The sequence below is a fragment of the Amblyomma mixtum genome, chromosome 3 (assembly GCF_055824585.1).
Source record: "Amblyomma mixtum isolate Tamu chromosome 3, ASM5582458v1, whole genome shotgun sequence".
In the NCBI taxonomy this organism is placed as follows: Eukaryota; Metazoa; Arthropoda; class Arachnida; order Ixodida; family Ixodidae; genus Amblyomma; species Amblyomma mixtum.
Window position 1 is genome coordinate 357,904,295 of NC_143014.1, and position 27,944 is coordinate 357,932,238.

General features: G+C 48.6%; 1 protein-coding gene across 1 annotated transcript; it reads left to right on the forward strand.

Moving 5' to 3' along the window:
• The first annotated feature begins 1,435 nt into the window (after positions 1–1,435).
• On the forward strand, positions 1,436–26,477 carry LOC149356450 (G2/mitotic-specific cyclin-B-like). Its single transcript, XM_089584188.1, has 8 exons — positions 1,436–1,616; positions 3,263–3,379; positions 8,068–8,274; positions 15,399–15,560; positions 18,870–19,106; positions 23,863–24,002; positions 24,881–24,989; positions 26,044–26,477. The coding sequence occupies exons 1-8, from the start codon at positions 1,587–1,589 to the stop codon at positions 26,140–26,142; spliced, it is 1,101 nt and encodes a 366-aa protein (XP_089440314.1). The 5' UTR covers positions 1,436–1,586; the 3' UTR covers positions 26,143–26,477.
• Positions 26,478–27,944: the final 1,467 nt, after the last annotated feature.

Here is a 27,944-nt window from a genome sequence, read left to right on the forward strand (position 1 = left end):
TGCCTAAACAAACACGTAGCACAAATAGTATACGCATAAGGACCAAGTATCGATAGGACCCAGAATATAACAAAAACTTCTTTCTGCTTCGCATTTTTAAAGACGACGGCTATCGCATTGAAGCAATTCTACCTCAAATCTCGCAGAGTCTACATGCTCACATGGCAGAAAATACACACCTGGTGTTTACAGCTCTCCAAATTCGCTGACGCTGGCACCAACGGGTTGAAAAAGTTGACTCGTCAGAGAACGCAGCGCCAGTCCTCCACCGTCCATGAAGAGTGGTCTTCCGCAAATGCAAGCCTTGCATTTCTGTTTGCCTCTGAGACCGCCGGTTTCTGCGACGCTACTCGGCTTCGAAGAGTAGCCTCGTGCAGGCGACGTCTAATAGTCGACGTGCTGGCACCCAACTGAAAGGTATCCTTTATCTCACGAGCAGTAATATTGGGCGTGTCGGCTGCAGAGGCGACAATGTGCTCGTCTTCTTTCTTGCTTGTCGCCCGCTGTCTGTGCCCAAGGGGCAAGTTACTGAGCCTTCCCTCATCCCGTTATGCCTTGCAAATTCTGTTAATTGTCGACAGTGGTCGACCCAGTTCCTTTGCAATGGCACGTTGTTGCACACCGTGGAGGTAAAGGGAAACGATTCGCTGTCTATCTTCCATCCGAACTCTTGGCACTGTCGCTTTCAAATGACGCGTTGAAGATCGGTTCCCAGTTTATTAGTCTTCCCGGCGGCAATAAAAATATGTTCACTAACAGAACACGATTAGTTGCTGGGCGGGCGAGCTAGTTTCCTTCAGTCATCATGGGATTCATAGCGCTTGCAGACGGAAGCAAGAAATCGAGAACGGCGCACACAGCATAATGCATGTCATTCGCGACTTTGTGCACTCGTCTGCAATCACTGTAGACATGATAATCACTCACTACCAGAAAGAAGCGATTCAGAACCCCGACCTTAACCCGGTCAGTTTTTTTATTGTTTGCTTTGCAGCAAGGCGCTGATAATACGACGATGACGGAAGCAAAATTATAGCGCGGCTGGCAAGCGAGCCAAGAACGCTCGTTTCTCTGAACCACGCGGGCTAGAGCCGCTGCCGCCAGCGAAACCGCGCTGCTCAAGCTTCCATACGTAGAAAGAATGATTGTGGCGTTCCAGTGGCAAAAAGCGACAACGAACGTCAAAGAAAACGCAAGCAAAAGCATCGCAAACCGGATGAGCGCGCCTGTGTTTCCTGTCGACAGGCTGATGATTAAGTGGGACCTGTGGCCAGGCTTTCCGCGGTTCGCATTTCATTTGACGCTGATAGTACACGTGTGGATCATGCGTATCCACATATCATGCATACGTTCTGTTCCGCCCTCCCATGGGGTAACAAATTTATTCACTATCATCATCAGAACAAAAGTCATGTGACATGTCATGTGACCTGGGAAGGCGCTGTCAGCAAATACTCCAGCGCACTATGTCCAGCGGCACTTTCGAAGGTGGAGCGGGTGGAGTGCACGAGCTGTCCGAGAGCGTGAGCGGATCACGGCTGCGGGCGCTGGACGTTTGACCGAAACGTTGAAACTTAGACCCGGACATGGCGACTTTTGGGCGCGCGCCACGATGGGTGAGTGGCCTGCACAGCATCTCGGAAGGCGCATTCGGAACCTGCGGCTAGCAGGTTCGTTGTTCCTCAACGGCCGTTGCGCCGTCATTTTCATCCGTTACGAACGCGACGCCGTGCGCTGGTCATAAATACCGCTGGCCGCATCAATGACGCTGCTTCTTCTCTCGTGGTGTGAACATTGCAAATGCAACATGGGATGTGGGACTCCAGGAAAGTGATGTTTGGCGTCTGGCGGTGACGTTACAGAACACCTGCCTGGCCGCGTCAATGTTCGCGACGACTTTCCTTTTGTCGGTTCAGACACTTTTACCTGCCTTTACCTCACTCGTCGCTATTAACGGAACGCGGGTACTTTCGTTTTGTTTTGCTTGGAAGGCTAGCACTAGCGCCGGCCGTCATTAGTTGACGGCCGCCGCTCAAACTGACTGGCTCGTTGTAGTTTAAATGCTGCATTGTGTCACGTGCACATGATTTTGCTGAAGCACGCGTGTTGCTTGCTTGGTTGTCGTTCGTTCGGTTCCATCCGTTGACGGTTGCCGAATAGCTGTTTCTTGGCCGCACCGGCGTAGGCCTCGTCGAGACTGCACGCGCTCTGGGTCCTTGCTTGGCTGCAGCTGTCCTTTCATTTGTAATGACTGTAGGAACCTGTTAGGTTGCTGTGTGAAATGGCGCTCAGCTGTGCAGCTGCACAACGTCATGCTCGTGACAATTGCACCAAGTACACCGGGTGGACGCTGCAGGGACCCGTCATGTCAAAACGGCGTTGCCAATACGTGTTAGCGCGGCTCGCTGTCGTGGGTTGATGATTAGAAGCGTCCCCTTTACGTCTTGGTTTTGGCGGTTGTCAATTTCTTAGGTGCTCTCGGATAGGCTGTGTCAATTCTTTTCCGCTTAGCCAATGAAACTGCTCACTTCTCCGCCACTGTTGTCGCGCTTTGTTTTCTCCTTTTCAAAATTCCACCTAAAGGTCACTGGAACTTTAGTCTGTCCTAGTCAACAGGTGCAACAAGGCCTCACTGCTCAAGCATGTCACGTGTGCAGCTTCAGGTGGTACCACAGTAGTTTTAAGTGTGTTGGATCACTAATGCATGCAGTTATGCAGTAGTAGAAACATTTATTCGTAATTGAAAATAACGAAAGTCTTGTGCCTCGGGCGGCGCGAGTGGTTTTCTCGTGGATTGCCTCTCTCGGTCTTCGCGAGCGTCGTTGCTCATGAAAACAGGCTGTTCTTGCTTTTTGCGCGGCGCGTGCATTTTAATTTTTTTTTTAAACCAGGGTCGAATAAATATGTTCAGAATCGGAATTGCATGGAAAAAATATTACTGCTTAAAAAAAAAGATTTTGGTACCTTTTTTGGGCACTGCATTGGTAGTTAAAAATGTGTTTAAAACCTGATTCGGGGAACTCTCCTCATTTAGGGCATAGTGAAGCCCCAACCTGGTAATGTGGTCCTGGGGATAGTGAACAAGGTATATTCTAGTTCACTATGTATTCATTAAATGTATTCCAATTCGCTATAGTCCTGGGTGTGTGGCCGTGAAGTAAGGGCATTGCAAGGAGAGAAAACTGCCCTGGCGACGCGCTATATTGTGGCTGTATTCTTGATCAGCTGACACTTTATTGAATGGGACACTGCTGCTGTGCAGAAGTCCGAGAACCTGGTGGCTGCCAAGAAGCCGGCCGCTAGCCAGAAGTCCACGGTGGGCCAGCTGTTCCAGAGGGCGCCACTGCGGCAGCCGAAGAGGGCTCTTCCCGCTCCAAAGGTAGCACTGATCTGCTTGGCTATGGCTTGACAACCAGGATTTTTTTTCTTTTGAAATAATATTGATCAACAACTACCATCTGATGGCTTTCCCGGTTTGCTAAGTTGGTAGAGCTACTGGCCCAGACAGGCAATGGTCCTGGGTTTGATCCCTGAACCTGGACGAATTTTTCTCTTTCATCATGAAAATGAGCTGCACCAAGCAGATATTCTAAATCGAAGGTTTTTGTTGTATTTCAGTGAAACGAATTTCATAATTTGGGCCTAGTCCACTTTTGGAAGTGGGTGTAGTCTGGCTGATGATGATGACACTACTAAAAATGTGGGACCTGCCCAAGGGTCCTGGGGCACAGGTCATTGCAGGTAGTGCACTTAAGTTGTGCCACTCTCAACGCTCCCACTTAATAGGTTTGGTAATGTTTGAGAATGCTGACGTAAATGAAAAAGTAGTCGGGGTAGATTTACTGTAGAAACTTCTTGTGTGGTATGCTATCTGGTCTGGTTAAAAACTTGGTCATTAGTCGAGGGGAGGGGGGGATGCATACAAGAGAGAATAATTTTAAAATGCAATTTTTACGTACATCTGCTCATTCTTGCAAGTCGAGATGACCTGGCTCTTCGATGAATTGCGGCCGTAATTAGGGATTCAGATTGAAGATGGAATAGGTTTTTTAAAAGTCGTTGGCACCTCTTGAGCAGGTCGGTAACTGTCTGGTTCGCCCATTTGTTCTCGAGTGACACTCCAGCAGAATTGCAAATAAGCGTGGATCATGCAACCCCAAGGTTATTTTATTTTCCGGCACAGATGATTTTGTTGCATTTTTCGGGATATGATTGCTGCTCCAATTGTGCCAAACTGTGCCAAAATGCAAATCCTGCTACATGCGGCTGCAAGCCTGTGCCAGAACTCCATACTTGCTTCAGAGCAAAACTCTTGGGCACTGTGTGTCATCCTTTGTGAGTGTATTCATTCTGCATATCCTGGCCCGAAAGACGCGGGTTCGATCCCGGTCGCGGCGGCTGAATTTCTTTGGAGGAGAAATTCGAGGCCCGTGTACTGTGCGATGTCAGTGCACGTTAAAGAACCCCAGGCGGTCGAAATTTCCGGAGCCCTCCACTACGGCGTCTCTCATAGCCTCAGTCGCTTTGGGACGTTAAACCCCATATCGTGCGGACCGGGTGCATTGTCAGCCTGCGTAATGAAAACAGAAGTGGAGTAGGTGTTAAGCGCACAGGGATTCACTCTGGTCATCCCCTGGTGTGGAGGGCACACTCGAAATGCGCACGGCACAAACATTACCAGCACCAGTCCTGACTTCCATGTCCTTGCTCGGCTGCAGTGGGCAAATGGCACGCTACTGCAAAGTTCTCAATGGGCATGTTGTTTGAAGTCCACTCCATTGCTCTGTCAAGATAAGGAAGATAGTCCTGGATAATTATTTTCACTCACTTCGAACTTTCCCTCTGCCGCGCAGTTCCTGTTCTTCAGCACATGTTGAGCGGCTTGCAACTTCAGTTTTGCATCGTAGCTTCTCCTTGCAAACAGCGTCATGTTGAGTAAAAAAAAAGAGTGCACTACGCAAGCGTAACCACACGAATGCAGCGCTGAAGTTGAAACTTTCGGGGAAAAGTACACAATGTTTGCGACATTTGAATCAGTTCAAAAGCATGGATTTTTAATGCGTACAAGGCAATGCAGAGCGGACAGTGCCACGGGACAGAGCACTCGCGCTAGGCCAGCTGCGAACAGACAGCGAATGATCTTGCTCTTGGTTGGCACCATTGGGTGAGTGCTACGGGATGGAGTCTTCACACAAGGCGAACAGACAGTGAGACAAATGGGCGATTTGGCTCTGGATCTGTACCCATCGGACTAGTGCTCCCACGCTAATGTGACTGGACGTGCTGCCGCTGCATTCACTCTGATTGTTGCGAGATTGTGATGTAGCCGTAGGATAACCTTTTAATGTTTCAGCCTAGTGCATTCCACTACCAGAACCCCGTTCATACGTTTTTCACCGGACCGGGAAAAAAAAACGTAACAGCCGGGAAAACGCAACAGTGAGGAAAGCACCGAAAATAATGAAAACAGTGCAGCTTTGACTTGAAACAATTAATTTCCGCAAATTGACCCTAGGACTTTAAAAAATCGAGAATGGTGGATTGCAGTTTCTTTCGCTCGCTGGAAAGAACAACGCGTTTCTCAATAGCAAAGGCCGCATTGCTGTCAGCGTCGCTTTGCGGTGCGGCCACACCGCACGCACGCAGCAGTACTGTGCAGTTCACGCGCTCACTGCAGTCCACGCTGAAGCGACGTGGTGCACAGCGTCAAGCACTGAAATGTTCGTAGGCCGCTCGCCGCGCTGCTCCGCGTAAGCCGCCCTGGCTGCCTGTCGACTGCGTTTAGTACGTCCAGCTTTTCCTCAAGGGAAAGCCCCTTCCGCTTACTCAACGCTATCACGCCATCAAAGCACAATAAAGATGTTGTTGCGACTGAGAAGGATGAAAAGGAAATTGCACGGGCCCTGCCGACTGGCTCCAGCCGAGCCACCACCAGCCGAGCCACCACCGCTGTCGCTTGCAGATAGAGGAGAGTTAAAAGATAAAAAGAAAGAGTGAAAGAAAAGACGCGCTGATAAGCGACTGCAGCCTCGCCCCTCCTCCTGACCACCTCCCACGATAAAGATTGCTCGGCGTGCGAGGCAGATAGCCATCTAGTGGCGGCCTCTCCAACTCGCGTGCGGCTTCTTGCAGCCAGTTCCGTAGCCAAGCCTGGCTACGGAACTGGCTCAAAAATCAAAATACGGATCAAAAATCAAAATGCCGGTTGGCGCGCATTGCCCGGTTGCGACGTATCATGCGGGATCGTTTCCTCGGCTACGACGTAACAGCGGGGTTCCCAATACAGTGGATCCTATGGAAGCTATGCCGGGACCCGAAGAAAACGACGTAACAGCCGGGAAAACGCAGCAGTGAGGAACGTAACAGTGGGGTTCTACTGCATTAGTCTCATCTGCTACGGGTACGGTCATGGCTCGCACGTTCGTATCATCCGCAGCGGCCCCAGAAGAGTTTGAAATTTCACGAACTCAAATCATCGTGGAATTCGTATCAGCCGTCAGCATCGCTGAGATTTTCCTGTACTTTCCCACTACCTTCGTGTTGTGCAACACCTTATGGACATCAGGCATCATCGCTGGCAACGCTGTGGCCCCTTTGTTGCACTTTGCCTTTCGTTTGCAGCAGTGTTTCAACTACCGCCATGACAATCTCTCTTGGGGAGGGGAAGCCAGCAGAGATAGGCTTGCACCCCTGGTAGTTGCAGCTTTCCTGCATTATGTGCGGACACGACATCAGGAGAGTGGGCTCTAGGCATAGAGCGGCTATGGCTTGGGAAGATCGGTGCGGCAGAGTTGCCTTGCGGGAACGAATGGCACTTCGTTTACCCAACTCGTTCGCACAAGTGGTCGCTTTCCCCAATGAACAGGTGCCTGCGTTGGAATCTAGAAGTATCAAACTGTTTTCTGTTCCGGTGTGCCATTTGTCAGCTGGGCTTGCACGCAAGGGCACGGTTTATCGCTTTCTACCTCCATTTTGCCTCTGACTGCTGGCTTTGCAGTTGTGTCGTTGCACATTTATTTTTTTGAGCTGCACACTCACTGTCCTGCCATCCTCCTCCTGCAGGGAACTGCATAACGTAAGGAGGGGGTATCAATCATATTTGGAATCAGTCTTTTTTTTTTTGCCAGCGAGGGGTGAAAGTTTGGGGGGGGGGGGTCGACATATAGGCGGAAAGTATATATTGTACATTAGGATCTTAGTCGTGAAGTTTTTTCAGGACATTCACATAATTTAGGCGTAATTTGCACATCCTCTTTTTTGGAGCCTTAATTTCAAGAGAAAAATGCGCAAATTGCTTGGATACAGTGCAAAGTGCAAACATCGTGACTGGCAGCATCCTGCGCTTAGTTTTACTTGCCACATTTTCGTTCAGCCAGTCACCGAGACCTCCAGTAGTAAGAATAACATGCGGCGCAGATGCACGGCTGCCATGCCTAATCCTGCTGACTACATCCATGCCCCAAGAGTAGTTCACTCTCCGTAAAAGTTGTAACTAGGGCATTGAGTAATAGAGTGCCTGTCTGCCTCATCCATGATTTCCAATGCCTATCTTGTAGTCTTACACCGTGGCATGTTTTGATCGACCCTCGCAGGGGGTGCAAGAATTGATATGCGGCGAAGTGATAATTTTGTGGGTGCTCTGCTTGCGTAGCCTCCGCAGTGTTGCACTGCTAGTGTGAACTGAAGTAAAGGAGGCTGTGTGTGGGCTGTGCTATTGCAGCAGTGCCTGAGAAACGTATTGTCAAGCTTCAATTTCATGCATTGAATATCCAAGGAGAGGCAAGTGGGGAAGGCTTGCGAAGATCGACATGGGAATGTGTGAATATGTGGTTAACAAAAAGGTTCAAACCGCTTTAGTCTCTGGTCCTTGTGGGGCCTTACAGAAGTGGCGACTTTCTTTTGGTGGCTGTGCTGCTTGGTGCCGTTGTAGGCTCACTGCACCATTTCTTTTCTGGTCCTGCTGCTTGGCACTGTTGAAATGTGCATTCTTTGCCTCCCCCCGTGTTCAGCCAGTCTAGTGTGCAGTGTTCCAGCAGCAGTGTTCCACCCTGCACTGTGTGTGTGCAGGCGGCTCCTTCCAAGGCTGAGGATGTGGCCGCCCTCTCCCAGAGCCTGCAGAAGGCCAGCCTCAGTGGGGAGACAGCACAGGCACAGTCCTACTCGGCCTCCCTTCTGCCCCCCGGGGTGCCTGACATCGATGCCGGGGACAGCCACGAGCCCCAGCTGTGCTCGGAGTACGCACAGGACATCTTCGACTACATGGCCTCCCTCGAGGTGCGTAATTTCTTCCTGGGGGATGGCAGTACGCTCTGCTGTGCAGTCTTCTCAGCCAGATTGTTTGCACAAGGTCTGCAGTGAGTTAGGTCTGCCTACATAGGCAGAGTTCTTTATAGATGGCCGTGAAGTTGCTTACTTACAGCCAAACCTTGTCACAACAAAACTGGTGGGATTCACAAAAAATTTCATTGTGACGAAATCTGCCCCAAAACACTGTTGGATTTGACTACACGCTTCACAACCATTTATTAGTTGTAGCTCTACTTAATGCAAACTAGTTTCAGGACATTGAAGTTACTTCTGACTTGGCAATTTCATAGCAACAGCCTTAAGTCAGATGCCAAAGCCTACTTTGACTATGGCCAATGCTGTAGTGTCTCCAAATTTTGGCCCACATTTGGCCTACTTCCGAAATTTGACTTTCCTCAATTTGGGCCACAGTTTATCACATCCAGCATAATTTGACTATGGCCTTAGTCATTCCGTTTGTTTGACCTTTGAGAGGTCTTGACATTTGTATGGAATGCAAACCATTTTTTTTAATAGTTGCGAGTATTAAGTCACCATTCAGTCAAGCCCCGCTACAACATTCGAATGCCACGACAGCGAAATTTCCACCAAAGCGAAGTACAGTGCAATCCACTTATAACGATATTGAGAAAACGGGAAAATCCGATCATTATATCTGGACCGCCAAAAAAAATAAAGAAAAAAAGCAAACGAGAGCACGCATGCATTTTCCTGTGCATGCAGACTTACCTACTTGCCAGCGATGATTCAGTCGGATAGAACAAAGCTAGTCACTAAAGAACACTGAACACTTTATTGCTGTACATATAAAGAGAATAAATAGGTTAATCAGTGACGCAGAGTGTCGCGAAGCTCCTGCCAATGGAGCGATTACAGAACTTTGGTCTATGGTGTGCGGTGATGACGGCGACGCGGAAGAACTTGAAGAATTCTTGCACGCCAACGATGCAGTCACCACAAACGAAGAATTGACTGACGAGGCGATCGTTGCAGCAGCCACCGGCGCGATGACAGCAGTGATGAAGATGAACCGGAGCCTGTACAAGTTGTCTCTCATCAGGAGGCCTCAAGAATGATCGAGTCCCTGCGGGACTTCATTTTTGCAAAAAACCTTTCACTCAAACATGTCCAACATTTGGATGCCCTCCAGAACGGTGTCAGCAAGATTGCCGCGAAGCAGTCGAAAACTCACCGATTACGGGTTTGTTTCAGCAAAGAAGTGAGAAGTGCAAGCTATTCAGTGCTTTCAAGTTTTCATGTTTTCTTTGTTTATTTCTCGGGCACTAAGGGATTTTTCAAGCTGAGAGGCAGCCGCAGCAACCTTCTCATATTTTTTACAATACCCCTTTCGGTGCCACCAAAACGATGCCTCGGCGGAGCTCGCATGTCACTTGCCGTCCGTGACCCCTCTTTGCAGTTGTTATGCTTTCTTTCGTGAAACCCGTTTATAACAATTATCGGTTATAACAATGGAATTTTCGTGGGACTTGAACATTGTTATAAGTGGACTCGACGTATTAACAATTTAGTACAGATTGACTCCGAAACAGAATACGTAATTTACGGTGACGACACTACTTTATTTCTGTCTGGCACCAACGCGAATGATATAGTAGAAAAGGCTAACAGCATTTTGGGTAAACTTAACTCATGGTCTGAAAAAAATTTCCTTCTAATAAACACACGTAAAACAAAGGCGATATTTTTTAGAGCTAAAAATGTCAAATGGGCTGTACATACAGATTTAGTATTGGGTAGTAATATGATAGAAATAACTAATGTTGTAAAAACACTTGGCGTTCACTTCAATGAATTTATGTTATGGGACTACCACATTGAGCAAATGGAGAGTAAGCTAGCTCGCGTTGTCAGCATACTCAGAAGGTTAAAGTGCATGATACCTACTAGGACAAAACTTGTTATTTACCATGCCCTCTTTGACTCTCATGTTAAATATTGCCACTTGGTCTGGGGTACAACGACGCAAACTAATATTCAGAAGATTTTAACATTACAAAAAAATGCAGTCAGAGCAATTGCGGGTGCTAAATACTTAGCACATACGAGTGCTCTATTTGCAAAATACCGCATTATGGATGCAAGGGTTATTCATCAATACCGTGTAATTCAGCAGTACAAATCTCAGGTACATAGTGACACCACATTTTTTGCTTACCTTGTGAATCTACGGGAAAATACTGCTGTTCACAACACAAGACACTACGAATATTGGTATGTATATAAACAAAGTATCCACGTGCTGTGAACACACTATCATTTGCGTGTGTGTAACAGTACCGAGACTATTCTGGTGATCTGTTATGAAGATATTGTACATATTTGTTATTTCATGCATTCTCTTATTATTGTTTTATTGATGTCTGTCATCGCCGTGCCAAGCCGCTATGGGAGATGGGAGCTTTGTCAAGCCACGTGCGCGGCTTTTTTTCCTTTCTCCTCAGCCATTGTACATGACTGAAATAAATGCACTGAACTGAACTAAAGAAGTCTTAAATCCGCGCTTGCTTGAGCGGCAGCTGAAGCTTGATTATTTCAGTATGCATAGTCTCTAGTTTTTGAGCATACATGTGCGGCAGTCCTGTACCATGCATAAAGCCTGTCAGCGACTGGGTGGACTGTAATACCCGTGTTACACGGGCGTTTTCAACGGCAGTTCAGTTAACCCTCAGTTGAGTATTTCAACTGTCGTTGAACTCAACTGGATTCGCTTGCTGTTACACGAGCACTTTGCGTTGAGTTCAGTTAGCACACTAACCACATGGCGTTTCATCTAGAGCGAAGTGAAAATAAAGAAAAACAGCGTATACATTTTTTTGTGTGTGTGTATTGGTTTGTTGGGGGTTTAACGTCCCAAAGCGACTCGGGCTATGAAAGACGCCGTAGTGAAGGGCTCCGGAAATTTCGACCACCTGGGGATCTTTAACGTGCACTGACATCGCACAGCACACGGGCCTCTAGAATTTCGCCTTCATCAAAATTCGGCCGCGGCGGCCGGGATCGAACCCGCGTTTTTCGGGTCAGCAGCCGAGCGCCGTAACCACTGAGCCACCGCGGCGGGGTAGTAAATGATCGTCTTGAAGATATTCTTTCCTATAGCGACAAATTTTGTGTTTTTTTTTGCTTTTGGGCAAAAATTTGTGGGACGATGTCGGTTCGTGGCCACGGCTATCCGATGTGGGTCGGTTCGCTGGTCGTCGTCGTTTTTTTTTTGTGTGTGTGTTTTCTCACTTTGACTGCTCGACGCACGCACTATGTCCACCTGTGTTTAATGCATCTCCAGTTTTATTTGGGGTGTTTTCTTAGTTCGCTGCTTTGCACATGCCGCAGTACTCTGAGCCAAGGCAATCCACTACGGGAAATTTTTTTGTCCGTTGGATGCCATCTTGTCAGTTGGATGCCATCTTGTCAGTTGGCCGTTCAACTGGGACCCCTGATCTCAGTCGAACTGATCTCAGTTCAACTGACGGCCAACTGAACTGCCGTTGAAAACGCCCGTGTAACAGGGGTATAAGGCATTTCGTGAAGACATTGGAGCTGGCGTGGTGGTATCACTGCCATTGTTGTCAATGCTGCCGTCATCGTCGCCACTTTTTTCATCATCGCTCGATGCCGCTTTTTGTCGCAATAGCTGCTCCTCGGCAATGGCTTCATCGGTGAATTCCTCGCACGAAGCAGCAGCGTTGTCAGCGTTCCAAAAGTCGTCTAAGAGTGCTCTGCCAGCGTTGTCGGAAGTGGCAACATGATTACAGAGTGCACCCACATCGGCAGTTTCGGGGAGCAAGTCATCTGTCCCTTCTGAGACCGCACAGTCGGGACGCACGAAGCTTGCTTTTCTAAAGCAGTTCTTGATTGTGGACTGCTTCACCTTGTACCACGCACCATACACAAACCGCACCGCTTCGATCAAGCTCACCTTCAGGTGAGGAGGCCCGGAAGCATCCTCCGGCGATATCGAGCGGTCTATTTTTAAGATCAGCCATTCGAGCCTGCGATGTCTGTAGAGGGCCTTGAAATTGGCAATTATGCCTGCGTCCATGGGCTGCAGACCTGCCGTGGTGTTCGGAGGCAGGAAGAGCAACTCAACAGACGTCAGCTTCACGCTGACACTGTGTGCAGAGCAATTGTCGAGGAGTAGGACCACTTTCCTCTTCTTTTGTTCTATTGCGCCGTCAAACTCCAGCAGCCATTCCTGAAACAGGTCGCGAGTCATCCACGCTTTCTTGTTATTCCGATAGCGGACTGGAATGTGTTGGTTCCTGAAGCAATGGGGCCTCTTGGATTTCCCAATCACAAACGGCTTGAGACGCTCCCTACCATCCATGCTGGCGCACAAAAACAGTCACTCGGACCTTGCTGTGTTTTCCACCGATGCACGGGTCCCCTTTGAGAGCGTGCGTCCTTGAAGGCAGAATTTCATAGAACAACGCTGTCTCGTTCCCATTGAAAATGTTCTTTTCTTCATAGCGCTCCAACAGCTCGGGCAGTTTTGTCACCAGCCACTCATCTTTCGCCAACACGTCCAGCGAGGCAGCCTCCCCGACCACGCTTTTATAAACAATGCCGTGGCGATCTTTGAACCTCTGGATCATTCCTCCGCAGGGCTCGAAGTTTTCACGTCCCAGAAGCAAAGCGAATTTCTTCGCCTTTGCAGAAAGAATCGGTCCTGTGATCCGAACATCCGGTTGCGAGCGTTCAGGAACCACTGGTAGAGACTCTCTTCGACATCTCTGTACAAAGGGTCTCTAACCCTCTTTCGCTGGTCGTCGTGGCCGCTGGAGCCGGCCTTCTCGAGGACATCTACAGCCTTGATTATTGTCGAAATAGTCGACTGCGAAAGCCCATACTTTTTAGTGAGGCTTCATACTTTGAAGCCCTGCCGGAAATCCTTGTGAATCTGGTGCTTCACCTCGATAGAGATCGCCGTCCGCTTAGTCGGCGCCATCTTCCACGTACAATCGTGCGATCGTGGCGATAGCGATACGGCCGCACCCTTCGCACGGCACGGCGGTGGCCAACGGACTGGCGGCCAAGCAAGCGCTCCCCTTCTCCCCACCTTCTCTCTCCAGCGATTACAATGATGATGGCGCTTACTTCCAAAGGCCGCATGCATCGCCTCCTTGCGGATTTCTCCACAACGGTCTACTTGCGGCACTTTTCCCGTCATTCTCTTCAAATAACTTTATTTTTTTGCACACATTCATACGAAATTTCCTAGTAAATATTTTCAAGGCGGTCAAAATTCTATCGTTGTATCCGATATATCGCCGATAATCGTATCGTTATATGTGGTTTATTTTTACATAGGGGCAATGAGAAAATTGATAATCTAAATGATTTGATCGTTATAACCGATATATTGTTATATCTGGTATCATTATAAGTGGACTACACTGTATTTCAGATTCCCCGTCAGCCAATCATACAAAGCAATGCAATAATTTACCCCCACAACAACAATTTTCGGAATGACATTCCACTTCAAAGAAATTTTTCAGAGTAAGTGGCCGATTTGTACGAGCCCCACAGGCCCGTATGTCTCGTCCAGTTTTAACAAAAACCACTGCCAAAGACAGCTTACACTTTCCAGCAACTCCTGTTCAGGGGGACACCAAAGTTAGGAAAGCATTAGTCATGGTAGCTGCAAATTCTGCTGGCACAGATGAGCTGCCGCTCCTTGTAACTGGCAAATAAAAAAAAAACCCAAGGTGTTTCAAGGGTTTGAAGAACATTCCCATGTGGTATTGCAGCAATTTCCCTCAAGAGAAAAGTGTACAACAGGTGTATCTTACCGGTACTCACCAATGGAGCAGAAACATGGAGGCTAACAAGGAGGGTTCGGCTTGAGCTAAGGACAATGCAGCGAGCCATGGAAAAAATAATTATTGGTTCAACATTAAGAGATTGGAAGCGGGCGGAGTGGGTGAGGGAACAAGCGCGGGTTAACGACATCCTAGTCGAAATCAGGAGGAAGAAGTGGGCTTGGGCAGGGCATGTGATGCGAAGGCAAGATAACTGATGGTCCTTAAGGGTAACGGAGTGGATTCCAAGAGAAGGCAAGCGTAGCAGGGGGCAGCAGAAAGTTGGATGGGTGGATGAGATAAAGAAGTTTGTGGGGATACGGTGGCCGCAGCTAGCAAAGGACTGGGTTAATTGAGACATGGGAGAGGCTTTTGCCCTGCCATGGGCATAGTCAGGCTGACGATGATGATGATTGCAACAATTCCAAGGCGTGAATTATGCACTCACTGAAGATTTATGCACTCACTGGACCGGAGTTTTGAGCAGCAGGGCAGCAGGTTATTTTGTTGATAACTGCATCGCTCATGGCACAATCAACCTGAAAGCCGTTCTGCTCGAATACATGCTCCCGTACAGAACTAGTGTGCAGCCAATGGACCAGGGGGTCATTAAAAACCTGAAGGTCTTCTATCGGCCCTGAGGCGCTCGGCCCCTTTTTTTGAGAATGAGGAAAACTTGTGCTACAAACCTTTTATGGCAGTCAACATGCGGCCACCGCATTGAAGGCACTCGGAGCTGAAACGATCACCAATTGTTTTAGGCATCCTGGGTTCTCCGCCGATGAAGGCACTCTCAGTGTCATGGACTGCAACACTTTTGAAGACTTGACTGCAGACTAGTGAAGACTGCCTCAAAATGTGTGCGGATCTGACTGAGCTGTGTGCGAGGCTCTGCAGCCTGAAAGCGGGTCAGTCTCGAATGACTTGCTCGGGCGGCCTGCCACGATCATCGGTTGCACAAATTGCAAATGCCATGGCCTTGGTGTCGAGCGTGTGCAGAGAAAGCGCGACTTTGACGCAAATGCAGGCTAATATCATTGCCAGCAAGAGGAATTTCCCTCCAGGTAATATCCTTGTGCCATGGTGCTCTTTGGCCACAGGAATTCGCGCACATTAATACATGTTCTCTGAAGACTTCATAAATGTGACTGTCTGTAAAAATACAAAGACCCCCTTGATATTCGGTGGGAGTATGTATATCTGATGTGTGCCCCAGTTGCCAGTCAGTCCAATGGGTGAATGATGTCCCCCCCCCCCCCCCTGTTGTCCCAGGTTCGTTGGCCTGTGCAGCCCAAGTTCCTGCGCCTGCAGCCCTCGGTGACGCCCGAGATGCGGGCCATCCTCGTCAACTGGCTCATGCAGGTGCACTCGCGCTTCCAGCTGCTCCCTGAGACCCTCTTCCTGACGGTGTCCCTCGTCGACCGCTTCCTGCAGGTGAACACACACTGTGGACTTCCAGGATGGCATCACTAACGGCCACGTCATTGCAGAAATGCAGTCACTCCATCATTGTGCCGAATGCGCCAAACTGTGTCAGACTATATAAGCTGCGCCATCCTGATAAAAATTAAAATTGCATCAAACTGCTCCAAACTGTCTGCTTTCGAACTGGAGGGCACCTTGTCTGAACGAACAAACGTAGCGTTTAAAACAGGACACAGAAAGATGAGGACAGGACGGGGCTACACCTTGTACCGGCTATAACGGCAGACCTAACCTTAGCTGTCGCCGCCACTAAAGGTTGTCATTGAAGCCGGCTTATATTCATTATTGCATTAATTTTCTGTGCCCCATAGTTTGCCATCAATGAACAAAAGCAGTCTCAATGCGGATTTCCGTGGTGTACTTTGTATGCCGTATGCATGTGCGAGCAGTCCTTGGACCAGCGAAATTTTAGCAGTTGTTTCGAGCCGCTACCCTTTTTCTCTCCCGCTTGCAGAATGCGAGCACCACACACGCCATGTGGAGGCCGACCAACATCCTCAGCCTTGTGTGTCATTAGAAACTACCTTTCATTGGCGTGATTGCAACTGGCGAGCCCATTAGGCCGAGCCTGAGTGAAGTGATCGAAGGTTGTGGTTAATTGTGATGCAGATATGATGTGGCGATGCGTACAATTCGCGTGCACAGTTATGACTACCTCTGTGTGTACGGCACGCCACATCTACCAGAGTATAACATATAAACGCAGCGCGTAAGAGCCACACCTTGTTTTCCCGAAGGAAGTGTGTTAGGGGCGCACCCAAACTTTCCAACCTGTGCGGGAATAAGAGTGGCCTCCGCGATTGGCTCAAGCAGCGAGCAACAGTGCACTTGATCACGGAGGCCACATACGCGCACAGGAGCTTCCAGGTGCCACCCACAGATGGCGCCCAAGGCCATGGCTCATCATCTTTTTCCTGCGCTCTGAGGTTCTGCTATCCACATCGGCATCAGTACCACCAGCTCCAGTTTTTTGTGGCCGTCAAAAGGCACAGGAGTTGTGGTAGCGTGTTAGTTCATCGTAGTTGAGGCCTTCGTGTGCTGCTGCCAAGCGTAGCAGTTTTAGCACAGTGGGCAAGCATCGCAATAGCTACACAGCTGGGAGTTTGCTCTCAAACACAGCAAGCGTGCAGCAGGCCAGCAAAAGAATGCATTAAGAAACACAAACTGAAAAGAGCGCGCTTTCCGAGGCAAGCCGTGCAAGTTACCCCGAACTGGAAGAAGAGCTGCTCTGCTATGTGCTGGAAGTGCGCATTGACAGTGGACATGCTGCGTGACTTTTTGTGGGATGAGCGTGCTCCCGAGCACAGCACCAGCTTGCAGTTGAGTGATGATTGAACGTAGAATAAACGCCACTCATTCCCAGATTGGTGTGTTTTTACTTTAAACGTATTTTTTTTTCTCCACATCGCGTGTATGGGCGGCACCCAAAAAAGTGCGGCCCTTACACGCGTTTATAGAGTAGTAGCCTTTGTTGACTGGTGTTCCTGTATATGCTGCAGATATATGGTTACAGTAGGCTCATTAATTAAAATTTCAAGGGACCAGGGACATTTGACAGAATTACTAGAAGTGCACTGTAATATGATACAAGACTAAATGCGATTTGCTTTATGGACATCTGCCGCCGCGGTGGCTCAGTGGTAATGGTGCTCGGCTGCTGACCCGTAAGACGCGGGTTCGATTCCGACCGCGGCGGTTTAATTTCTTTGGAGGAGAAATTCTAGAGGCCCGTGTGCTGTGCGATGTCAGTGCACGTTAAAGAACGAAATTTCCGGAGCCCTCCACTACGGCGTCTCTCATAGCCTTAGTCGCTTTGGGACGTTAAACCCCATAAACCAACCTAAACCAACCTTTATGGACATCTATGCGTACAAATAATGACCTAAGACTCTTTCATTGTGTAAACATAGGTGAATCCTTTGGCACAGCATAAAATATGGGAGAAAGGCACTGATGTCCTTATGGCCGATGACTGCTTGTATGGTTGTAAAAAAAAGTTATCAGTAATCATTGGGTTCATCATCGGAACTTCTGAGATTCGAATGGCTACAAAAAACCTTTCATAGAAGTTTTTGCAGCAGAGCAAATTTAACTGTTGTCAAGATAAGCAATGGTAGTCTGCTTTTTAGTGGAAACTGCACTGCAGCGACGATATTTTGCAATTCCCTCGTCTAGTTACTGCTTGCTCACTTCATGAATGTCACCATAGAATTAAAACCCCTCGGGTGTCTGTGTGCAAGCCTTTATGGTGTAGCATATCTTACATCACACTCCTCTAGCGTTGTTTTGTCAAACGAAGAGACTTGGAAACTGAGAGCTACATTTTCCAGAATTAAACATAAAACACAGTTTTAGAAGCGCCGAAGTGCTCCAGTATCGAATTTAGTGCTCCAGACTGCTCCTAAAATGACATTCCTCTGCCTCAAAGTGCTTCATATTGGCAATTTTATTGCTCCGAACATTGCTTCAAATTGCATTTTACCAGAACTGGAACAAAACCAGCACATTTATCGAGAGAAATGTGATTACAGCATAATTAACTCCGCTAATCTTGAGAAGCTTTTGATAAGATTTTTATATAAGCGTTCGCTTGGCGAACTTGGCAGAGTGCCGCGGTTGTGGTGGCTACATGCGTGAGGGAATACGGAGGTGTGCTCTTTTTTGGTGGTCTGGGTATTAAGGATAACCTGTTAACAATCGGATTGGTTTTGTATCGTTATGAGTGGATTGCACTGTATGTAATTTAATCTTGTGTAAAACAAGTCCCTGTGCACTTGAATTGTATTGCGGGGAACTTGTTAGAATGCATGCCATTGCCTTGCCTTGACATGAAGCTATACAGTAAGGTAAAACTATTTATCCTGCCTATCATAGAAGTTGAGTTACAGGGTCTCGAAGCTGCCACTTCATAAACGGGGAGGATTTTCCTGTTTCTTAAGTGACAACTTCAAAATCCTATAACTCAACTTCTCTGACAGGCAGGGTGATACTTTTACCCTTATTGCAAAGCTTGATGTCAAGAGAAACCAGTGGCATGCATTCTAGAATGTTCTCCGCAGCGAAATTCCTTTAAAGCTCATGGCTAAAAGCTGCAGGACATGTTGCCTAAATGAAGTGGGACTTGTTTTCATCACGAGTCGGACTGTGCCGGCTGCAGGGCAAAGGCATCTCCCGTACCTCTCCAACTGTGACCGTCTCCTGTGCAGCTGTGGCGACCGTACTTGTCTCACATGGTGCAGCTGTTGTGTCTGTATGCAGGAGCAGTGTGTGAGCCGGTCCAGGCTGCAGCTGGTGGGGGTGGCGGCCCTGTTCACGGCCAGCAAGTACGAGGAGATGATGCCCCCCACGCTGGGGGACGTGGTGTACGTGACGGACGGGGCGTACCAGGGGCGGGAGGTGCTGCGCATGGAGCAGCAGATCCTGCGCGTGCTCGACTGGTCCCTGGGGCGGCCCTTGCCCCTGCACTTCCTCAGGCGCAACTCCAAGGCCGCCCAGGTACAGGGGAAGCAGCAGTCTGCTGCAGGGGGACACCACCGCATGCCTCGTAGCACGGTTGAGGTGTCCGCTGACACAGGGAGCCAGTTGTGCACCTGTCCTTTTCTATACACACACACACACCACTGAAAACCCAGGGAGTGCGGCTAGAAGTGCTTTCACACTGAAAATAGCCTTGCGTGGCACATTGACTAAGTTGGCACTGAGTGCAGCATTTGCGAAAAGTGTGGGGTCCATGGGCTGTTTGCTTCGGGACCATGCTATGCAGCTGGTTATGCATCCGCGGAGTTCGACCTGAGAGGACTCCCATGGGTGCTCCAGGAGCTCCACGGTGCAGTGCATGCCAGACCCAGCCCCAGTGGGCTCTGAACATGACGAGCGAAGTGACGAGGGGTTGCTAGCACAGAATTGGATTGTGGCTTCGCCTGTGGTCCCACTGGCTGCTGTTCCCATGTTGAGGTGTCCATGGGCCAGATGATTTTAGAATTTATTAACGAAATCTTCAGAGACAAGCTGCAAAAACATGCACAGACATTCCAATCACGTGTTTGCGCTTCCTGTGTCCACCTTCCCTGTTGTTGTCTGTCAGCACTTCCCACAATTTCGGGGGATTAGATTGCACTGCAGACCACTCTTGCCTGTTGGGGCTTTGCCATGCAGTATACGTCCATGGCAAACGGGTGCACGCAGCAGAATAACTTTGTTCCACGGGCGTGTTTTCATTGCGTGTCACATTCAGACTGCTGCGTGGTATCCAGGTGCGTTGAAGATTTGTCTGGCGGTCGCCGGATGCGATAGCCTCGTGAAACTGGATCATAAATGAATGCCACTATAGATGGGCAGCTGCGTTGGTTAGCACTCTTCGAGCCAAGTCAAGAAACAGGCACGACAACAAAGGTTGTACGTCGAGAGTTCCGCTCGATTCTGGAATCAGAGCTCGGAGAGGGGTTAGTGACGGCAGCCCTTCTGTGAGACTGGACAGCCACACATGGGTCAAGCACATTCACAGGAACAAGATTGGTGACCCAGACATTCAATTGTTGTGGCGAGTCTGCAGAGTTCCTTGTATGACTGTGGACAGCGTATCTGCGAAGATCCCTTGATTGCCGAGCTTCGTTACATGTGTGCCCTTGACCCGGTGCTTCAGATTTTAATCATGGGGATTACCTGCTAACTTTTTGGGTGGGATGCTTCTTGAAAAAGTGCAGGACGGCCACCAAAGCTTGCTTAAATGGGGAATGACAGGATGCAGAAATGAACTACAACCAGCTGCAGCCCAGTTTGCTGCCTTATTATCGGCGGTTATTGTGGCAAGCTGCAGCCATCTTCGTATAAAGAAACGACTGCTCAAATTGGGTAACAAGGCTTTCAAAATCCAGCGATGCGTATATGTGTTGTGTGAGAAGACTCCCACAGGAGAGGATTTTGCCTTTTCTCAAGAGGCTCACCTGGTGTGTCCATGTACTGCAGGCGTGGTAGCAAATAACCAGGTCTGTAATCTCCTGAGTGTGAATGTTCAATCGCGTGTGGCTGTCCGGTTTCGCTGAAGCGCTGTGTTCACTGTCCGCTGTTTTGAGCTTAGATTCTGGATTAGAGGGGGACCCGACCCGAAACCAGTCTTTGTCGGTGCTCCAGTTTGTTGATCGGCGCTAACCAGCGCAGCTGCCCATCCAGAGTGGCATTCATTTACAACGTAGTTTTGTGTGGTTATGTCTTGGAACTGAACTTCAAAGCTCTGATGCACGGGGGCTCCAAGCACCGATGCGACACGCAAAGGAAGCACGCCTGTGGAGTTCACCTACGTTCATCTGCTGCGTGCACCCCAAGAGTGGTGTGTCTCACCGCAGCGCCAGAATTTGCGCACTTTCTTTATTCTCCTTTGTGGCTTCAAAAAGAGGGTCAAACATGTACCATATACAGTGGAACCTCGGTTATACTTCCCCCGGTCATGCGACGAATTTGTGCGGGTCAGTTTAGATTTTTCGAACCCCCTCTCACTTTGGGCATCGCGATCGTGAAGAATCGAGTAAATACGGTAGGCACACTTTAGCCAGTCGATAACCGGTGCACCTTAATCTTTCCACCTATCAAGAAAACCGCGCGAGCCGCTGCTCACGGCCATTTTATCTTGTTTGTTGAAGACTAGCCCTCTGCCGGCAAAAATGTGCTGCATTTGTGTTCCGAAAAAAAAAGATGACGATGAAGTTCAGACATTAAAAAATATCACGCTTGATTTTCGGTTATACGACACCCGGATTATACGACAGTTTTGCGCGGTCCCCTGAACGTCGTATAATCGAGGTTCCACTGTATATTGCTGCCTATACTTGACCTCCCAACTTGCACCCTTCGCTGGCCAAAAGAAATGTTCACTCCGAACATAATTTCGCACAAGCTATCCCCCTCCCTCTTGCCCTGCCCCACATCGTGTGCTGTGTATTGCTCCTTACATCAGGAGACTGCGATTATAAGTCGTCCCCCTCTGGGCAAAAAAGGACTCCCAATATAGGACGATGCTGCCTCACTCAGCGGCCCTAGCTTGCCAGTGGGTTTTTCGGAGGATCGAATCCCGGGAAGTGCGCGTTTATTTCGAGTGCGGGGCCAAACTTACGACTGCCCGTTCAGTATGACTGATAACCAATTGGGGCTGCTATGGTTGCTCTTTTTGAGATGAGTGCCATAGCCCTAATACATTTTTTGACAGGAGCTCCACCCTCGTTCGTAATAGGGACGAGTTTGTTATAAGTGGGCTAGACTGTATATGATAGAATTTGTGGAAATTTAAGTAGCCAGGGAATAGTAGTGTTCTCCGGGAGCACATTGGTTTTTATTTGTCCTCATGAGTGCTTTTTATGTGATGTACCTTGATTTTCTTTGTGGTTTAACTTACTTTCATTTATTGATGTAAGTAATTCAGTTGGTTGATTTATCCTGTGCTGCCAAATGCAGTCAGTAAGGGGGCAGTCGCCCTGTCAAGCTGCTCTCCAAAGCAGCTTCTTCGCGGTTGCTCCTTTCCTTGTAAAAGAGGAAAAATAAACTCATTATTATTAGTATTGACCAGAAGGTTAATAATAATAATAATATTAACCCGAAGCGCCTTGCTGCGGTGGCTCACTGGTTATGGCACTCGGCTGCTGACCTGAAAGAAGCTGGTTCAATTCTGGCTGTGGCAGCTTAATTTCAATAGAGGTGAAGTTCCAGAGGCACCTTTACTGTGCGATATGTCAGTGCACATTATAGAACTCGAAGTGGTCAAAATTTCGAAAGCCCTTCGCTAGGGCGTCCCTCATAGCCTGAGTCGCTTCGGGACGTTAAACCCTAATAAAACATTATATTAACCAGAATAAAAATGGTAACTTGTGGGATGGCTTTAATGCCTGCAATTTTGAGTGCATGCACGGGGAAGTTATCAACAAGGTTTCTTCATAAATCCCTATTGCTTGCAAGCAGGATGTGACTCAGAGCGAAATTGGCAAATTTTCAGCCGATTTTCTTTTCAGTTAAGTGGTTTCCTAGCTAGGGATTTCTCAGACTGCCTATTGGATAATTTTTTTTTTCACCACGAAGTCTAAGATATCGTTGGTAGCTATAGCTGGGCGTCAGTTTGTGAAGAAAGATTGTTCCAAAATAACAATTCAGAAAGGCTGTGCAGTGCAGAGCACCGTATAAATGTGGGGACAGCATCAGAAAATGTGTTGTTGTTCTGGTGATCGTTGTACCAGTGTGCAGTGGGTAGTATGTCCACTGGCCACACCTCATTTGGAGTGCCTTGGTGTTGAGGCAGTCTTGATGTGAAAGTGTAATATGTTCCATTAGGACAGAAGCCGGCATCCATTGCAGTCCATGGCAGGAAATGCAGATGATGCAGTACGCCAGTGTACCATGTCACACCACGTGCAAGCGAATGTGTATACTCGTGAATGGGGAAATTTAACGTGCCAAGACCCGTGAATGTCGCGACTCATTGTCAATCATTCTGTAGTGTAGCATGACCCAGCACTGTAATGCTTTCGTGTTCCCACGCTTGAACACTTTTAAGTGCCTCTGCCAAATTTTTCATTTCTACTTAAAGGAGCAGTGATCATTTTCCATGAAGCTGCTCATGTGCACCTGAAAAGTACATTTCCTTCAGCTGTTGGAAGGGAAGAAAGATGTGGTGCGAGGCAGACAGCGTGATCGGGGAACCTTGTATCTGAGTCGCATCTTCAGTTACTGTACCTATTGGCAAGAGAAGGCACATCTCTGATCAGCACAAGTGTACTGCAGCAGTAGACTTCCATGTCATGTGATCATGGTCACTTGACATTGTCAGGGTCTTGGTCTGGTGAGCTGTGTAGGCAGGATGGGGGCAGTCTCAAATACGAACTGCAGTGTTGCTGATTTTGCAGCTGTCTTCTGGGTAGTCTCCTTTTCAGCGTAGCGTGACCAGTGTTCAATGTGTGACCTTGGCAGCTTTGTCGCTGTTGTCGGCTGATGTTGCAGCATGGTGTTGGAAAAACTAGTCGGTGGCTTTTCTGGGGTCTGAATGCTCTCGTGTGCAAATTCTTGTTGATAGTATATGAGTATAGAAAATTATGATGACGCTGCACAACGTATTTCACATCCCTGTGAGGTTAGAGCGATCAATGGATGTTCTGGTGTATTCCACACTGGTGCTTTGGTCGGCATTGCCCGTGAAGCTTCTTCCCGGGCTGGCGTCACTAGGAATGGTGAAGGGTTCCAGTGGCCCTATGGTTCTCCTTGTTGTGCTGTGCAGGCGGATGTGCTGGAGCACAGTGTGGCCAAGTATGTCCTGGAGCTGAGCCTCCTGGACTACTCCATGTCGTGGGTGCGGCCCTCGGAGCAGGCGGCCGCTGCCCTATGGCTCGCCCTCAACCTGATGGGCAAGGACAAGAGGTCTCTTTCTCTCTCTCTGGGGACCATGGGCGGTTCATTTTTTTTTATGCCACAGTGCAATCAACATGGAACGAGAAAGATCAGACCACCTGCTGTGATGTCAAATTGTGGTTAATATGTCAAGCGAGGCATGGAAAAACTGATATAATCACTGCTTCCTTGCTTTGACTTCAAGGCAGCCGTCTTCTTCAGAAGAGTCAGAATGGCAGCAAGTGTAGAAGCGCATTTATATTGCAGTTTTTGATACCTCACCTGACCTCTGACCTCTTTGATGTCGGTCATCGTTGAGCTGTTGAAGCCAAAACAGCACGAAAAAAATTGATTTTAAATTATTTAGTGGTCTTGGGAGAGTAGCATGTGGTAATCCATGTATGATAATGGTGTACGCCTCATTACAGAGAAGAAAACATGCACCCAAAAGTTGGGTGTCTATGTGTGTACGTCGTTTAGTTTTATGTACAAGTACTCATACACTTATGGAATATGTTATGTAACTTTTTGTCGAGAGCCTTCACTACGGCGTCCCTCGTAGCCCGAGTTGCTTCGGGGCGTTAAACCCCAACAAACCAAACCAATTTTCAGCAAATTTTGCTGCAGGGAGCTTGCTAGATTGCCTGCCATTGGTTTTTTGTTGACATCAAGCTGTGCAGTAGAAGGGTAAAGCTATTCTGTCTGTCATAGCAGTTGAGTTGTGGGATTTCCAAGTTTTCACTTCAGAAACTGCTGTAGCTGTTCTTGACCTTTGTGAAGTGGCTACTGCAGAACCCTTTCCACTCAGCTTCCGGGATGGAGAAGGATAGTAATTTGACTGCATACTAGCCTGATGTCGAGAGAAGTGCTGCTGCAGCAGTGAGTCTCTCTCTCTCCCTCCACAACAGGTGGGGCCCCCTGATGGCCCACTACGGGCGTTACTCGGAGGGGGACCTGCAGCCCACCGTGCAGCGCATGGCTGCCCTGCTGCTGGACGCACCCAGGAGTGCCCACAAGGCAAGGCCTCCTCCCCCCCCCCCTCAGGGAGATTAGATTAGATTGTGCACAGTTGTGGCCAACTGAAGCAGCTGCTGAAGTAAGCTGCATGGGGAAACTTGACGAGATCTCACTGTGCATGTGACTCTCTCTCCGAAGCTTGGTCAGATCAGGGCACACCTTGTCACTGCATCAGCACGTGCAATTCAGTGCCACACCGCCACCATCTAAGCATCTCTCGCAGCATGGCATTGCTGGGCATGCGTAGCTCAAAGCAAGACTCGTGGGGGGGGGGGGGGGTGAGAGGTGAAAAAAATTGCAGAATATTTCTGAAAATGTATTTTCAAAATTTGTGGACTATTCACCACTCTGCAAAGTTTCACGCTTCTAGGCTCAGTATTTCACATGCAAGACCAATTGATGCTGTCCACATTGCCCAAGTTTGAGCCAAAGTCAGCACCAAAACTGCACTTTTTCCGTGGTGCGCATGCAGCTGCCATTCCACGCATGCTCTCACAGCCACCTTTGTCGGGTCTGAAAGAGTGGCTTTCCCACCATTCAGCTGCTAAATGTGTAGCCACAACCAACTGTGCGTTTATCTCTAATGCGAGTTACTATTTGAGTTCATGGCAGACAGGATGATCTCCTGTACGATAAGCTGTGGATAGTTCCACAGTGCCGTCCTCTGCAGCTTCAGCTCAGTGACGTTCAACAAGCAGTACGCTGCTAGTCTGCCATCAAGCCTGGAAGCGTGCTTCTGTGCACCCCAGGTGTGGAGGTTCTGTCAAACACCTCAGAGCACTCAACACATTTGGTGACTTTGTTTACTGCGAAAGATTCTGCGCGGCATATGTTTTTGTTTTTACGCAATGAGTGCAGCTACCATTTAACCTATGGCCAGAACAGGGATTGCATCCTGTGTGCTGTGCTACGGTAGTGCATTTGAAAGAAACCGAGGTGGTTTGCAGTTAATCCCAAATTCTGCACTTTGTGGTCCCATAGTTGTTGTTGTCATTGTGAATTGGTGTGTCATCTTTATAACCTTGGTCCCCCTCCCCCCCCCCCCTCCCTGCAGGCCCCCTATGAGAAGTTCAAGAGCAGCCGGCTGGAGAGTGTCAGCACCCTGGTGGCCTCCCACACCGCCAAGTTGCGCAAGATGGCTGGACGGACATAGACAAGACACTCCCCCCAAGAAGTGTCGCACAGTGGTGGACAGTGTTTTCCACAAGTGTGTGTGAAAACAGACCATGACACTGCAGTGGGCAGACATCTTCGCTCTTCCTAGTGCACGCCACTAGAATGACCCTCTGCTCTGTGACAACAGCAGACTGCTTGAAATGACATGCCAGCTCACCCCACTTTTTTTTTTCTTGCTTTTAGAATCTTTGCTTTTAGAGGAATGATGCACAGAGGACAGAAACGGCAGTGCCTGAAGGGGTGAGAATCCGACTCTTCAAATCGCGTGTGAGCAACACTTTTTTTATGCCTCCTTTGGCAGCTGACAACACTCCATGCATGGATGGCAGAGCTGGCAACAAAGTTTTATCCTTCAGTCTTGCCCTATCGGGTCTTGCATCAGCTGAAGGTTGCAGTGCAAATCAATTAGGTGTGATTGCAGCTGGCAGTGAAGTAGACTTGTGGGTAAGCAATGCACCACTGCCCCAGCACACGTGGCTGTTTCAAACTCGGCCACCAGTGGGGCTTGTGGGACCCAGGCTGCTCTCCCCGAGCAACCTCCAGAGAACAACCAACAAATGTCCCCTGCCACGGTGGGCAGGTTTTTCACTCGCACTGCCGTGCACACCAAATTTATTTTAATTTTGGTTTTTATTTCATTCCCGTTGTATTTTTTTTTTTTGGCTGCCACTTCCTCCCAAGGTCGTTTCGCATACCGTCATGACCTTGCAGAACGGGAGCAGTAGAGCTCTCGCTCTGAAATTGGTTGCCCAGTGCCTGTTTAAAAGGAGCACTGAGGATAAACAAGTTTTTTTTTGGTAAATTCCTAACCTGCGGCTCTATCTGTGTACGTTGTTTATCAGCCAGCCAGAACTGAATTTATTGCTGCTAAAACTGCTTCTAGACAGCGAAGTTCGCAGGGGACCATGGCAGGGGACGAGGTGCTCGCAGCTGGTCGAGAACAGCGTTATATGGACAAATATGGGAGAGTCCTTTGCCCTTCAGCGGGCGTAGACGCCCTTTCGGATCTGCAGGAACCTGACCACCCTTCAAAAAAATTTTCACGACCGCCACCAGAGATATTTCATTTCTCGACATTTCTCGGGCTTTTAAAAGCTCGGCTTTCTATGAAAGCAGAGTCTTTGGCTTCAGAATGTGGTCATCTGTCTATGCAGGTTGACTTCGATTATTGGCATCATTTTGAAAGGAAAGGCTTGGAAGCATTGAGACGGATCGAGCAACAGAAATCGAGCGAAATATTTTAAGAGATGTAGCTGAAATTTTGAGAAACACAAAGGAAACTGTAAAGTAAGGCGTGTGTATGAATGTGGCTCTGGTCTGCTAAAGTGGTACGGCCGCGGCATGGAAGGCGAAATTGTTGCACAAATGGCCAACCCTGTAATGTCAAGGTGCTCAAGATAAATCCGCAGCCCAGTCCCACCGCCCTAATATGGAGTTTTCTCCTGCTATCCTTTCCTTCATAGAGCCGCCACGGTGGCTCAGTGGTCGGTGCTCGGCTACTGACCCGAAACACGCGGGTTCGATCCCGGCCGCGGCGGTCGAATTTCGATGGAGGCGAAATTCTAGAGGTCCGTGTGCTGCGCGATGTCGGTGCACGTTAAAGAACCCCAGATGGTCGAAATTTCCGGAGCCCTTCACTACGGCGTCTCTCATAGCCTGAGTTGCTTTGGGACGTTAAACCCCATAAACCAAACCGAACCTTTCCTTCATAACTTTTCCCTCAAAACTATTAGTAAATAAAACTGACGGAATAACAGTTGATAGTGGTAGTGATCATTG